This window comes from Oryzias latipes, chromosome 8 (genome assembly GCF_002234675.1).
Source record: "Oryzias latipes chromosome 8, ASM223467v1".
Classification (NCBI taxonomy): domain Eukaryota; kingdom Metazoa; phylum Chordata; class Actinopteri; order Beloniformes; family Adrianichthyidae; genus Oryzias; species Oryzias latipes.
This window is the reverse complement of record NC_019866.2, coordinates 16905591-16921744: the sequence shown is the minus strand read 5'-3', so window position 1 is coordinate 16921744 and position 16154 is coordinate 16905591. Positions and strand designations below refer to the sequence as shown.

General features: G+C 43.6%; 1 protein-coding gene across 9 annotated transcripts in view; it reads right to left on the bottom strand.

The window, feature by feature from the left end:
• clec16a (C-type lectin domain containing 16A) overlaps positions 1-16154 on the bottom strand; it is a 111233-nt gene that overhangs the window by 63667 nt on the left and 31412 nt on the right. For 8 of the 9 annotated variants that reach the window (XM_023957693.1, XM_023957695.1, XM_020701660.2 and 5 more), the window contains 5 exons: positions 7277-7598; positions 3695-3806; positions 3495-3595; positions 3218-3337; positions 2121-2230 (listed from right to left, as the gene is read on the bottom strand). In XM_023957693.1, coding sequence (XP_023813461.1) covers positions 2121-2230; positions 3218-3337; positions 3495-3595; positions 3695-3806; positions 7277-7598 — 765 coding nt within the window. The remainder of the gene's footprint in view (positions 1-2120; positions 2231-3217; positions 3338-3494; positions 3596-3694; positions 3807-7276; positions 7599-16154) is intronic. The other variant, XM_020701662.2, reaches the window with a different exon arrangement.

Sequence of the window (16154 nt, the reverse complement as noted above, 5' to 3'; positions counted from 1 at the left end):
GGGACACGTCTGGTACTGAAGGATTTGAGTCCCTGGTGGCATAGTGTGTAACTGATGGTAGCCTTTGTTACTTTGGTCCCCGCTCTCTGCAGGTCATTCACTAGATGTGGTTCTGGGATTTTTATCACCATTCTTGTGATCATTTTGACCCCATAGAATAAGATCTTGTGGGGAGCCGCAGATGGAAGGAGATTGTTAGTGGTCTTGTATGTCTTCCGTTTCCTAATAATTGCTCTCACAGTTGATTTATTTATGCAATAGCTGTTTACCTATTGCAGATTCAGTCTTCCTAGCCTGGTGCAGGTCAGCAATTTTGTCTCTGGTATCCTTAGATAGCTCTTTGGTCTTCGCCATAATAGAGTTTGAAGTGTGACTGAGGTTATGGACAGATGTCTTTTCTATAGAAAACAAGTTCAAACAGGTGCCATTAATACAGGTAACGAGTGGAGGACAGAGGATCTTCTTACAGAAGAAGTTACAGGTCTGTGAGAGCCAGAAATCTTGCTTGTTTGTAGGTGACCAAATACTTCTTTCCCCTATAATTTACAAATAAATTCTTTTAGAAAAATCAGTCAATGTGATTTTCTGGATTGTTTTCTAGTTTTGTCTTTCATAGTTGACCAATACCTATGATGAAAATTACTTCCCTTTCTCATCTTTTTAAATGGGGAACTTGCACAATTGATGGCTGACTAAATACTTTCTGCCACACTGTAATGCCCATTGAGAACTTCTAAAAAATGCTGAAAAAAGAAGTCCATGTCAGAAAGCCAATACATTTTACAGAACTGTACCAATTCTGTAGAGAAGAGTGGTCAAAGATTCAACCAAAAGTCTACCAGAAGCTTCTGGGTGGCTACCAAAAGGGCAAAAATGAAGTGAAAATGGCCATAACACATGTAAGCAAATATTAGTATTGCTGTAAGAATATTTTTGACCCAGCAGATGAGTTCACATTTTTAATTGACCTATAATAAAGTAATAGAAGAACCAAGCCTCCGTGAATGTTTTTTGTGACATTAAAGTATCTGTTCCAATCACTCTATAGAAAGAAAAATCATAGTTGTAGAAATAACTGAAAACTCAAGACAGCCATCCACAAGTGAATGTAAACTTTTTAACACCATTGTATGGTGGTGTTAAAAAAATCTATTCTGTAAAATTACTGTGACCCTTTAAATTTTTATTTTTTATTAATTATATTAACAGCAGTAAAATAAAATAATTTAGGGTATTTTTATAAAGTGGCTAAAATGCATTAAAATAATTTTTTACAAAATTATATAGTTTTAAAAGATGTAGGATTTCGTCCTCAAAGACAAAGACATAGTTAGGGTTTCAGCTTAACCCTTGTGCCATCTTAGATGAACCCACCCTTACATTGACGTGTTCTCCCTACCATGACAAAGGTGTATAAAGGTGGAAAGATTTCATGTAATCCATGGACACCAGTGAGGTTCACAAATCATTGAGAAAAAAAAGGTTCAGAGCACTGTCTAGTGGGTCTAGATGACCCAACTCCCAATGTTAAAGTGCCTCGGATAGCACAAGGGTTACGTGGAAAGAAACAAAAACAGAACAACTTGAAGGAAATCATTGAAGAAAGCAGGTTATAGAATGTATACAAGATAGTTAAAGCAGGGCTGACCAACCCTGGTCCTCAAGAGCACCAACCCTGCCTGTCTTCCCCTTCTCTCTGACCAGCTTGCTGCTGATTAGCTGACTCAAAATTTATTCCTCATCCTGATATAGGTTGTCAGCATAAAGCAGTCCAGGAAGACCTGGAAAACAGGCAGGGTTGAGGTTCTTGAGGACCAGGGTTGGCCAGCACTGGGTTAGAATGATATGGGAAATATTATGGGAAACATTTTAAAGAGAAACTGTAACTTCGATCAAAACCACAAGATGTCCGTTTCTGAAAAATTCTACAGCTGCAGATTCTGAGGAAGTGAGTTATTAACATGGAAAGAGGATGTCGACCTGCACTGGTTGATGTGACGTGCTACTATCTCTGATCTATCTTCTCTGGAAATATTTGTGCTGGGAAACTGGCAGATCTTTGTGTGTAATACTTCGGCGTTGACGGTGAGATTGCAAAGGTGCAATAGTGGTCGATTTACCTCCAGACAGGCCAAATGGACATCTTTGATGATACAGTGATTTCCAGAAAGCACAGACTGCTTTAGCAAGAGGCAGCTCAGCTCAAGGGTGGCTAGACGTACTTTACCATCTAGAAGACAGTAATGAGAAATTTAAATACCCTCAGAAATCCATACTTGTAGAATATAAATAATATATATATTGATTAATTTTGTAGCAAGATATGTTTTTTAATATTTGACAAGAATGTCTAAATGACATTTTTAACTCTGAAGTATCGCAATTCAAATTAACTTAATGAAGTTACAAATTTGTGTTTTGGTGTAGATTTGATAAACTTGGTGGAGTCCAAATTTTATTGTCCAAGAGTTATTTGTCCATTTTTACTCGGGGTATCCATCCAATCATTTTATTCCTCTCATCTGGTACTTGGTGGTGGGGGAAGCATTCTAAGCAAAGACCACTAGACATCCCTCTCCCCGGCCAATTCCTTTAGCTCTTCTGGGGGGAGGCATCCCAAGGGGTTCCCTCACTTGTAAAACAAGACCTCAAGATTTTTATACACATCCACCTGGGGTAGGAGCAGTCCCCCCACCCTGAGAACTGCAGTTCGACTAACTTAGCTTGTCGGGATAATAAGGGGAAAAATATCTGGAATCTAAAGGGCTTTATTTATCCCTCTGGTCCTGTTCAGGTGAACAGGTCAAAAGGTGTCTCTTAAATAAACTTCATGTGTTGAGGAGATAAAGACACTTTACATAACATTGCAGTCAGGCAACTGGCAGGAATAGCCTGCTTTCCTCTTAAAAATGTCCCTTCTTTTTCTTTTTATTCACTGAGGCTATTTAACTGCTGATAAATGGCAGTAATCAGATTTCTGTAAATTGACTTCACCTTTGTGACCATCCTGCTTTTCACGTTTCAGTCCATTATTTGATTGATTTCATAGTGATGTAACTGTTTCTCCAACAAATTCTGGCCATTTACATATAAACATGGTGCGAGAGTAAACAAAAACAAAACAAAAAACAAGTTGTGCTCTGACCCTATGAACGCGCAAAATCCCCATATGAACCACAAAGAGAGCTCTGTAACAGTGGGTGAGGATCCTTTTTACCTGGCTGAGCTGCCTGGCTCATTATTCTGATCAGTCTTTCTGTAAGAACTAGGCTGTAAGAGCCCCTCTCCTGGTCTGGGAATGGCAACTGCAGACGCTCCAGAAGATCCCGGTTTATCCCTGCAAATAAGAGAACTCCTTTAAAATAACAAAGCAATATTCAATCAAGTTAATGAATGGTCCTTCAACATGTTCGGGAGGTCAGAACAATTCAGCACTTTGAAGAAATCTGAAGGTAGAGTATATAAATGGCGGGACCACGAACACGAAGGCTAACCTGTGCTGTGTGAGATGGCATAAAGCAAGCAGAGGACGAACAGAGCTTGGTAGTCATCATCTGAGCAGTCAAGGGTGTTGTATACCAGGTCTAAAAACGGTCTGCAGGTGGAGAAAAGGACAGATAAAAATAAATAATAATACAGTCCACTGGCATCAATCCCATGATCCTTTTTGGGTGTGATGGGAGTGTGCATGCACCTGCTCCTCTGCATTTGTGTGCGTGTGGCAGCAGCAGTCTTTTCTTCATCTGTGATGTTCTGCTCAGCCAGTTCGGACACTTTGCACTTCTCCATCACAACCATCTCGATTTCTGTGAACACGCAGCAAAAACAGTGTTGTGTTCCTCTGACAAACACATGTGCACACTCTCCCAAGGACTTGTAATCCAGTCACAACCCAAATCTTTGAAACCAACTAACAACTTTAAGTCAAACTGTAGTTCCTGTAATAACTTTTTTTATGGTCTTAAGGGATTATCATCTTGAATTAAAGACCCACTCCAATGAAAATGGTGTTTTTGATGGTGTTTTTACACGTTCTTGTGGCATTTTTTGATGGTGAAAGACATACAGTACAGACCAAAAGTTTGGATACACCTTCTCATTCAAAGAGCTTTCTTTATTTTCATTCATTCATTCATTTTCTTTACCGTTTTTCCCTTTCGGGGTCACGGGGCTGCCGCAGCGTATCCCGGCCACTTATGGACGAAGGCAGGGGATGCCCTGGACAGGTCGCCAGTCTGTCGCAGGGTAGAATGTCCTCAATCACACACCCATGCACTCTCACACTCACACCTATGTACAATTTAGAGTTGCCAATTAACCTATGAAGCATGTTTTTGGACGGTGGGAGGAAGCTGGAGATCCCGGAGAGAACCCACGCATACACGGGGAGAACATGCAAACTCCACACAGAAAGGTCCCCCATTGATGTTGTTTTCTTTATTTTCATCATTATGAAAATTGTAGAGTCACACTGATGGCATCAAAACTGTGAATTAACACATGAGGAATTATATACATAACAAAAAAGTGTGAAACAACTGAAAATATTTCATATTCTAGGTTCTTCAAAGTAATCACCTTTTGCTTTGATTACTGCTTTGCACACTCTTGGCATTCTCTTGATGTGTGCCCTGTCAGGTTTAATAAGTGTGATTTCTTGCCTTATGGGGTTAGGACCATCAGTTGTGTTGTGCAGAAGTCAGGTGGATACACAGCTGATAGTCCTACTGAACAGACTGTTAGAATTTGTATTATAGCAAGAAAAAAGTAGCTAAGTACAGAAAAACGAGTGGCCATCATTACTTTTAGAAATGAAGGTCAGTCAGTCAGAAAATTCGTGAAAGTGTCCCAAGTGCAGTATTCACCATCAAGCGCTACAAAGAAACTGGCTTACATGCACTGCCCCAGGAAAGGAAGACCAAGAGTCACCTCTGCTGCAGAGGATTAGTTCATCCGAGTCACCAGCCTCAGAAATCGCAGATTAACAGCAGCTTAGGTTCGAGACCAGGTCAATGGCACACAGTTCTAGCAGCAGACACATCTCTACAACAACTCTTAAAAGGAGACTGTGAGAATCAGGTAGAATATCTGTTAGGAAACCACTGCTAAAGAAAGGCAACAAGCAGAAGAGACTTGTTTGGGCTAAAGAACACAAGGAATGGACATTAGACCAGTGGAAATCTGTGCTTTGGTCTGATGAGACCAAATTTGAGATTTTTGGTTCCAACCACCGTGTCTTTGTGCGACACAGAAAAGGTGAACGGCTGGACTCTACATGCCTGGTTCCCACTGTGAAGCATGGTGGAGGAAGTGTGATGGTGTGTTTTTTTTTTGCTGGTGACACTGTTGGGGATTTATTCCAAATTGAAGGCATACTGAACCAGCATGGCTACCGCAGCATTTGGCAGTGGCATGCTATTCCATCCGGTTTGCGTTTAGTTGGATCATCATTTATTTTTCAACAGGACAATGACCCCAAACACACCTCCAGGCTGTGTAAGGCCTATTTGACCAAGAAGGAGAGTGATGGGGTGCTGCGCCAGATGACCTGGCCTCCACAGTCACCGGACCTGAACCCAATCGAGATGGTTTGGGGTGAGCTGGACCACAGAGTGAAGGCAAAAGGGCCAACAAGTGTTAAGCAACTCTGGGAACTCCTTCAAGACTGTTGGAAGACCATTTCAGGTAACTACCTCTTGAAGGTCATCAAGAGAATGCAAGAGTGTGCAAAGCAGTAATCAAAGCAAAAGGTGATTACTTTGAAGAACCTAGAATATGAAATATTTTCAGTTGTTTCACACTTTTTTGTTATGTATATAATGCCACATGTGTTAATTCACAGTTTTGATCCCTTCAGTATGAATCTACAATTTTCATAGTCACGAAAATAATAGAATTCTTTGAATGGCATAATCATAGTTAAAAGGCCACTGGAAACGCTTTGAAAATAGATCAAAAAATGATTGGAGTGGGACTTTAAAATGATCAAATGTAACAAAATATACATTTAAAAATGGGGACATTTTTTCATGTCAAAGAAAGAACTATTAAACAGTCAAAGCAAAACTTTTTACAGCTATTTTTATGTTATGGGTGTTTTCCCATCCTCCCATGCAGGCGACTTCTCATTATGAAACTAATTCTTTTCCTACAGACCACAACAAATCAGACAGAAACACCTCATTCTCAAGAAAAAAAGAAAAGAAGAAAAAGTAAGCTACAGCAAAAAAAGAAAAAAACAAACTCTGCTAAGTAAAACAGAAAACATTCCAGCTGTGTGTGATGGTCACACGCAAAATGGATACCAACACAAACACACGTGTGACACGAGTGAGAACAAGCGGAGAAGTGAGGAGCACAGGATGGATGGTTGTAAACATGGACTTTTGCTGCGATTAACAGCTAGCATTAAAATAAATCAATCATTGTATTTTGTCCTTAAAGACCCACTCCGGTGAAAATTATGTTTTTTGGTGTTTTTGACATGTTCCTCTTGTGGCATTTGTTAATGATGGAGGACATATATAAAGAAAATTAATCTTAAAATAGCATCTGGGTATTTTTTTTCAAACTGTTGTGAATTAGGAGCAGACGAAAACATGCAGTTTGAAAAAGCTCAGTTGCGACGTAGAAAATACACTTGGTGCGCATAAGCTACCTACTCCATTCCATTCAGATACATCCACTTGTAGACAATTAGATCCATGTACGTCTTTGTTTTCCCCATCTGAGCTTGGCATCTGACCGTAAAACTGCACAGCTGGAACGTTACAATATTGCTCACTATTTTTGTTGTACCGCCAATGTTAGGGTGCGGGTGTGAGTGGCCGTAGGCCAGCCGAAGAGCATATAAACAGAGAGCTCTCAGAAACCAGAAGGAGAAGGGGAGGAGCAGGGTTGCTCTGCACCAACAGTTCCGCCCACAACTCAGAAGAGAATTTTGAATTAACTCCTGCCGCTCTGCAGAAACTACGTCCTAGAAAATGACAGGTTTTTTCCCCCCATGGCATAATCATAATTAAAAGACCACTAGGAAAGCATTTCCAATAAATCAAAACTGGGGTGGATCTTTAAAGTTTTTCCTGCTGTTAAAGAGACTTTGTAGACTCATTAAATCAAAATTAATCCAGCTAGTGGTACTTTTTAAGCTCTTTCAGTTCTGCCAGGTTGATTGTTCACAAATGAGGCTACATGACACACCACATGTCTGACTGATGGGACGACAGAACAACAAACACAGTCCTGCACTGCTGTGTCCTGCGAGACACACACTCACCTTCCGTCATCTCCCCACTCGCTCTGCTTCCCTTAGAACTCCCACATGCTCCGCCTCCTATTCCCTCTGTACCTTTTCCCTTCTCCCTCTCTCCTCTGAAGCCATCATCATCCCAGCTCTCCTCTAGCCCTCCTCCACCACCGCCGCCGCCGCTGCCACTACTGCCACCACCCCCTGCTCTGTCGTCATCCTCCTCTTCGCCCAGGTTCTTGTAATTGGGCCTTTTCTGCGTTCTCTTGCGGCCACGGCTGCGTGACAACTCAAGTGAACGCTCCAGAGACTCAGGGGGTTTAATAAACCGAAGTACGCCTGGTTCACTGCCCTGCAAGGTGAAAGGAAGAGGAGACAAAAAGAAACTGAGACAACATCACATTTTTAAACCATTGACCTAAGTTTGAGTGTGACGTCAACCCTAGAAAAAGGCTTACTTCTGGCTCCAACAAAATCAAGCCACTTTAGCCGCCAGTTTTTCGAGATACGGACGTCGCCGTGTTGGAGCCAAAAATAATCAGTAAGTAGCAATTGGTCGCAATTGTCTAAAACTAATGATGGCAAAAACAGTTTGACCATCAGTTGTGTTGTGCAGAAGTCAGGTGGATACACAGCTGATAGTCCTACTGAATAGAATGTTAGAATTCGTATTACGGCAAGAAAAAAGCAGCTAAGTACAGAAAAACGAGTGGCCATCATTACTTTAAGAAATGAAGGTCAGTCAATCTGAAATTGGGAAAACCGTCATCAAAATGTCTACAATAGTTAATAAAGAATGACATTATTAGCATGAGCTGATACGGATGAGTACCGATCCCCGGTATTGAACGAGCCCCGGGGCAACATTCTTCAAGACAGCAGTAGCGTTAAGATCTGATCTGATCTCATCAGTTCTGCTATCGGTACTGGAGAAGTCGCTTTTTTTGGTGTCCCATAAGATATACCGGTAAACGTTATCTGTCATGTTTAACTCTACAAGTTTTCCGTTAATTAATGATGATATTAATTTCGCTATTCTCGCTGAAGAGGAGAGGTCTGTCTGGCTATTTGTGTGCACCAATTTTTGTATTGGCTAGGAGGTTTTTAGTGGCGCCCTTCAAACCACTAAGTGCCCATGAAATAGCCCTCAGTCTCAAAAAGGTTGGTGACCCCTGCTTTAGAGCAACCAGCTTTACACATTCCCAAATAAAGTGTTTAGCAAAGCAGTTTTGCTAGTTTCTTCGCCTTTTTTTTTAAATTCGTGGATGGCATGCTTATTGCTCTCCTTCCTATATTCCTAAAATAGTAGCGTCCATAACTTACAAAGGATTGCTGAAAGCCCAAGATCACCAAAAACTTTAGTCTTGTTCCCTTTGACACAGAGTCCTTCATATTCTTAGAACCTTTCAATTTAAAGTACTGTAAACAATGAGATATTTTAAAAATTTAAAAACAATTTCAACTCTTTTTTTTTAGCTGAAGTTCGTCAATTTCTTTTTTGATTTGAAGTTTTTAGGCTAAAAGTTTTTCTCTAGATTCTATTTGCAGTGATTTTATTTGATCTATTTCACCCAAACAAGGTCACTATATACCGTGCCTTGCAAAAGCATTCAACCTGTGCAAAAGACTCAGAAGATTATTGTTAAAATACGTTCCTGTCCCTTTAAGTTCTGTTTAGAGTTAGACGCATGCTCATTACAAGAGTGATGACGTGCTTGTCTGCTTTCCTCCGTGCGTGTGAGTGTGCCGCTGCGTGGCAGGTTGAAATGAAGAAGTTTTATCCCTTGAAAGTTTAGTGTGCGTTGATGACAAAGTAAGTTTATGTTAATGCATGTTCCCTGGAGTATTTTTTGTGCATAAAGCGCACATGGGCGCTCTTGACTTCTTTGTTTCTTTTTATGTGATTTAAGTAACATATTAAGTTTATATTTGTGTTTGTGTTTACTAGAGACCACACACACCTACATGTGTTCATCCACCTATTGAAATTTACCTGCTTCTGTATGTCAAACCAAAGGATGTAAAGCCTGAAGCGTGGATTACAGTTATTGAAGCCACCCTCCTGCCTGCTGTCATTTATTCCACGCACCAACTAACAGAAACACCCTCATCCAGGCCTTGAAGTAGTGTTCTGGCCGGCACACCTGGTTCGAGAGTGGTGTCACCCACGAACAGTTTTGATCCCAGATCCTCCTTTACATTATGGTCCTTCGAGCCTGAGGACACTGCACTTAACCAGTTAAAATGGATGAAGCTCTGAACTATGAAGCAAGTGGTGCATGTCCCAGATGAATAGTTCGTCCCCCTCTTCGATTTGAAGATTATGTGGTGGATTTCAACGATCCAACCTTCCATGGACATGAGACAGGAGAACGTTTGACCCATTCACCTGAAGCAGCCAGTGAGACCTCAGACGGACATTAAGTTGCATCAGAAATAGACCCCAGATATGATATTCAGAGACTGTGGCATGAGCGAGGAAACCCAGTGGTTCAGAAGTCACCCCTTAGTCCTTTGCAATACCAGCTGAGAGACCAAACCCTTCTGCAATTTGATCCTTTACCAAAGCCACGACAATCTATTTCCACAAATCCAGAGCTTGAGGAGATCCATCAGGAAAGGCTCCTCCTTCAGCAATCACACAGTCGGATGGCTTCAGATTTTGAAGACATGTGTGCAATGCAACGGGACATTTTAAGGATGATGGACAATGCTAATACTGCTTCACCGTGCCAATCAACCCAAAGAACATATGCCGACCCACTAGGAAAGGTGGAAAATGTTAAAGAAGAAGATTGGCCAGCACCCCTACCTCCAGTTTGTGAGAAGGAGCAGGTAGAAACCCACTCACCTATGCTGGAGCGACTTGATACAATGATGAGAGAGCTTCAGATTTTGCGCAGCCAAGCGCTCTCAACACAGCAAAGTCAGCCATTGTTTACTAGGCAACCCCAAAATGCCAGAGATTTAAGACCTCCAGAGAGTAATTGGCACAACCGTTATGCTGTGCCAACACAACATAACTATGGTGAAGATCACTTCCCAGCATCTCCATCGCCCATCAGGTTAGCTTTAACACCTTATCACAAGCATGTGAATTCTCCAAATTTAATCTTTCAGGCTAGCTCTGGTTCTGACCGTCCCCCTGCACCCAGTCAGTTGTATGGTTGGAGTTCAAGCTTGGATGCAACTTACCATGGACCTCTTCCATCCATCCCAAACCTTGTCAACCGAGACCCTGGAGAGTTCGCCCACCTGAAGATGGCGTTGGAGAATTTACTCCCCTGACAGTACAGAGCTGTTCAAGTACCAGGTGCTAATTAATCACATGAAGTTGGAAGATACTAAGCTGGTGGCTGAGGCTTACATCTATTCACCAACGGCGTTCACAGACACCATGAGAACTTTAAATGAGAAGTTCGGTCAACCTCATCAGCTTGCATTGAAGAGAATAGCTGAAGTGATTAATTCACCTGATGTCAGGCGAGGTGACGCTGTCGCCTTTGAGAGGTTTTCCCTCCAGGTTCAATCGCTGGTGGGAATGTTAAAGACGCTTGGCCCTGATGGGGATGTGGAGCTGCGGTGTGGCTCTCATGTAGCACAGCTACTTGGTAAGCTACCCCCTGAACATCGAGCAGAGTTCCGCAGGTGCATGTTCAACCGCCCTGACCAAAGATATACCCTTACCGACTTAGCCAACTGGTTGAAGTACGAGTCTTGGTGTCAAGACTTCGACGGCCAACTACCATCAAGAGGAGTAAAGGATAAAACACAGGGTCGGAACCCTGAGGGGCAGTCTGGTAGACGTTCCACTGCAGTGTTTCATGGAGCAGAAACCAAAGCTCAATCACCTACATCACCAAGCAGTGTCCTACAAAAGAACCCACCACCTTATTGTACTTACTGTGACAACAGAGATCATCACTTAAGTCAGTGTGCAGCAATCGGTGGACTGTCAAAGGAGCAGCTAACTGAATGGACCAAAATCAACCAAAGGTGCTGGCGCTGTGCCCACTCTCATTGTGCTGCAGAATGCACCCTGAAGAAGCTTTGCAGCTTATGCCAAGGTCGTCACTTAAAGGTTCTCCATGATGTCAACACAAGTCCATCTAAGAGGTCTTCAGAGACCACAGCACGCCAACCACAAGACGGAGGTGAGAAATGCACTGGGGATTTGTATCTCGACAGGCCAACAGCAAACAGCCGTGTTCTTCTCAAAGTTGTTCCAGTTCTCATCCGGAACAAGGGTCAGATTCTGGATACGTATCCTATCCTAGATGATGGGTATGAAAGGACTATGCTTCTACCCAGTGCCGCCCAGCAATTGGGGCTTCAAGGTGACCCAGAGACCCTTCCTCTACGCACAATCAGGCAAGATGTACAGAATCTGAGAGGCTCCTGTATATCCTTTACCATTTCACCAAAGACTAAGCCCAAGGCTAAGTATCAGATCAGGAATGCCTTCACAGCCACCCACATTGATCTCGCAGATCATACATACCCTATCGAGTCATTACAGAAGAAGTACAAGCACCTGAGAGGACTATCTATTCAGCCCTTCAAGAAGATCCAACCGTTGCTGTTAATAGGTAGCGACCAGCCACACCTTCTCGCTCCTATTGAGGCTGTTAGGTTGGGACCACCTGGTGTACCAGCTGCAATCCACACCAGGTTAGGCTGGACACTGCAAGGCCCCTCCAGTGTGGTTTGTCAGTTCAATAGATCACAGAAGTGCCTCTTGACATCCATTCCACCTCAAACGAGTGAGCTGATGAAGCATGTGGAGAAATTGTGGCAAACTGACACCATCCCCCTCAGGATAGATAAAATAGTGACTCGCTCCAAGCAAGACATCTTGGCTGTTGAAATGCTTGAGGCCAGAACAACAAGGGTGGAGGTCAGTGGAGTATCTCGTTATGCTACTCCTCTGCTCAGAAGGAAAGACATGCGACGCCTGCAAATAACCCCTGATGCTGTGAAGCCAAGCCTGAGAGCAATTGAGCGAAGACTCCTGAAGGACTCGTAAAAGGCTGAGATCTACTCAGCAGAGATGGAGAAACTCATTCAAGCTGGATTTGTTGCCAAAGTTGAAGAGTCAGAGTTGAGTGATGTAAAGGAGGCTTGGTACATACCACATCACCTCGTCAGTCACAACGGTAAGCATCGTCTCGTGTTTAACTGCTCTTTCAGTTACCAAGGCCAGACTTTGAATGAGTATCTACTGCCTGGCCCCAATTTGGGGGCTTCTCTTCTTGGAGTTCTTCTTAGGTTCCGTGAGCATGCAGTAGCCATTAGTGGTGATATAAACGTTCCGGAGGTAATTAGCTACCTTCCAGAAGAAGACCGTTCCTGTAGTGCAGACCTTTGGTCAACGCAAGACAGGACGGACAGTCCTGAATCAACCCTGGGTCTCAGTTGGCACTTTGCCACTGACATGCTTGGCTATAAACATCGCCCAGTACAGTATGGTGCTCCCACACTCTGCAACATTTACAGAGTACTTGCTAGTCAGTACGATCCATTGGGGTTCATTTTGCCTTACACCACCAGGGTCAAAATCCTAATCAGGTGTTTTTGGGATAAATAAAGAGGTTGGGATGACCCCCAGCTACCACCTGACCTCCTGCAGCAGTGGAAGACATGGGAGGCCGAGCTACAATTCCTCTCTCAGATTGTCTTCAGCCATCCATACGTACCTGCAGGTGAAGCTGCGTCAGTAGCAAGACGAGAGTTGCATGTGTTCTGTGACGCCTCCGAGTTGGTTTATAGAGCAGTGGCATACCTCAGGATTGTCTGTGAAGACAATCACACTCACCTCGCCTTTGTGATGTCCCGCTCCAGAGTAGCCCCAAAACAGCTTCATTCAGTTCCCAGATTGGAGCTCTGAGCTGCCTAAACAGGAGCACAACTTGCCAAACTGCTCGAGGATGAGCTCACGTTGCCAATCACAGCCATTTTCTTGTGGACAGATTCAACCACTGTGCTGGGGAAACAGTTTAGCTCGTGCTGGTTTGCGGTGCCTTCCGTCCATGAAACCCAGGTTCAACTCCGGCCTTCTCCCTGTTCCCTTCTCTACTTCTATGCCGGTCCCAAGCCCGGTTGCTTTGAGAGGGTTGCGTCAGGAAGGGCATCCGGCGTAAAACATTGCCAAGTTTACCATGCGACTCGTTCGCTGTGGCGACCCCTGATGGGAAAAGCCAAAAGAGAAACAAACAGATTCAACCACTGTGCTGACCTGGTTGCAGTCTGAGTCTTATCGCTTTAAGATCTTCGTTGGCACACGTGTAGCGGAAATCCAAGAGCTAACCCAACATCATCAGTGGCGTTATGTAGACTCTGCTCAAAACCCTGCAGATGATATTACCAGAGGCAAGACCCTGCAAGATCTCAGCAAAGCCAACAGATTGAGTTTGGGACCTCTCTTCCTCCACATGCATCCAGACACATGGCCAACAATTCCAGCAGCTAATGAGAAAAATGCTCCAACCACTGATGAGCTCAGGAAGACTACTTTCTGTGGGATGTCAGCTACACCTGCAAGTCCTAGGATGAGTGAGCTCAGCCAATGTAACTCCTGGCAGGAGTTGCTCCGTACTACAGCAGGGAAGCTGCATGGGGCAGCCAAAGAGGACACTTCTTTAAATGCTGAGGAGTATCGTCAAGCCGAGTTGTTTTTACTCAGTTGCATTCAAAAGGATAGCTTCCCCAGTGAGCTAAAGCTTCTAAAGGCAGGCAAGGATATCCCACGCAACATTTGCTTGCCAACTCTGTCCCCTAAGTTAGATGAGACTGGGCAACTAATCATTGTTGGTGGCCGTCTTCGTCGCTCAGAAACCCTGGCTTATGATACTCTCCATCCAGTGGTGCTAGACCCTTCACACATCCATTCACTCATCTGATCATCAGAAACTATGACAATGAGCTTAGGCACCCAGGTCCAGAGCGTGTTTTTGCTGAAATTCGACACAAATACTGGATTTTACGAGGCAGGGAAGTAATTCGGAAACTCCAGAGAACCTGCACAGAGTGTCAAAGATGGAGAGCAAAGCCATCGGTTCCGAAAATGGTTGACTTGCCACTAGCTCGTCTCCGTCTCTTGAAGCCTGCTTTCTACTCTACAGGAGTTGACTGCTTTGGAGCATTCAACATCAAGATAGGACGCCGATCTGAGAAAAGATGGGGGATCATATTTAAATGCCTCACCGTAAGAGCTCTGCACCTGGATGTTCTGAGTTCCCTGGACACAGACTCCTTTTTAATGGCTTTCCGAAGCTTTGTTGCACGAAGAGGAACCCCGGCAGAGCTGTACTCGGATCAGGGAACTAATTTCAAAGCTGGAGAGAGAGAGTTGAATGAGGCATTTGCTGCTATGTCTCCAGACCTCCAGCGACTGTTAGCCCCAAGAAAGATTCAGTTCCATTTCAACCCTCCTGCTTCTCCTCACTTTGGTGGAGCTTGGGGAAGGGAGATCAGATCTGTTAAGACAGCGCTGTACGTTACAGTTGGGGTACAGCCCGTTCAAGAAGAAGTGCTCCGAACAGTGTTGATCGAAGTGGAGAGTATTTGAAACTCGAAACTTCTGGGCTATGTGTCTGCTGATGTTAATGACCCCGATCCCGTGACCCCTAATTGTCTTCTGATGGGGCGGCCCAAAGGAGCACTGCCACAAAAAGAATGAGCTCCTGAGCCGAAGACGGTGGAAGCATACGCAGGTGCTTGCAGACCACTTTTGGACCCGCTTCATCAAGTTGTACCTTCCCGGACTTCAAATACGTCAGAAGTGGCAGTCCTCAACAGACCCAATAACGACGTGAAAGTGAAGGACAGGACCTACACTCGCCACCCTCCTGACTGCTGTCATTTATTCCACGCACCAACTAACAGAAACAGCCTCATCCAGGCCTTGAAGTAGTGTTCTGGCCGGCACTCCTGGTTCGAGAGTGGTGTCACCCACGAACAGTTTTGATCCCAGATCCTCCTTTACACAACCCCCTTGATCTTTTCAACCTTTGGGCACATTTCAGGCTGCAAACATAAAGATATAAAACTGTAATTTTTTGTGAAGAATCAAACAACCAGTGGGATACAATCATGAAGTGGAACGAAATTTATTGGATATTTCAAACTGGTTTAGCAAATAAAAAACTGAATTATTGGTCATGCAAAATTATTCAGCCCTTTTACTTTCAGTGCAGCAAACTCTCTCCAGGCCTTTATTAAAGATATCCATAAAAAGTGTTTTTTAAAGTTTGCCACAAGCCACCTGGGAGAAACACCAAGCATGTGGAAGAAGGTGCTCTGGTCAGATGATACCAAAATCGAAATTTTTGACAACAATGCAAAACGTTATGTTTGGCGTAAAAGCAACACAGCTCATCATGCTGAACACACCATTCCCACTGTCAAACATGGTGGTGGCAGCATCATGGTTTGGGCCTGCTTTTCTTCAGCAGGGACAGGGAGGATGATTAAAAATTGATAGGAAGATGAATGGAGCCAAATACAGGACCATTCTGGAAGAAAATCTGATTGAGTCTACAAAAGACCTGAGAGTGGGACGGAGATTTGTCTTCCAACAAGACAATGATCCAAAACAAAGCAAAATCTACAATGGAATGGTTCACAAATAAACATATCCAGGTGTTAGAAAAGCCAAGTCAAGGTCCAGACCTGAATCCAATCGAGAATTTGTGGTTAGAACTGAAAACTGCTGTTCACAAACGCTCTCCATCCAACCCCACTGAGCTCAAGCTGTTTTGTAGGAAGGAATGGGCAAAACTTTCAGTCTCTCAATGTGCAAAACTGATATAGACATACCCCAAGTGACTTACAGCTGTAACCGCAGCAAAAGGTGGCGCTACAAAGTATTAACTTAAGGGGGCTGAATAATTTTGCACGCCCAATTTTC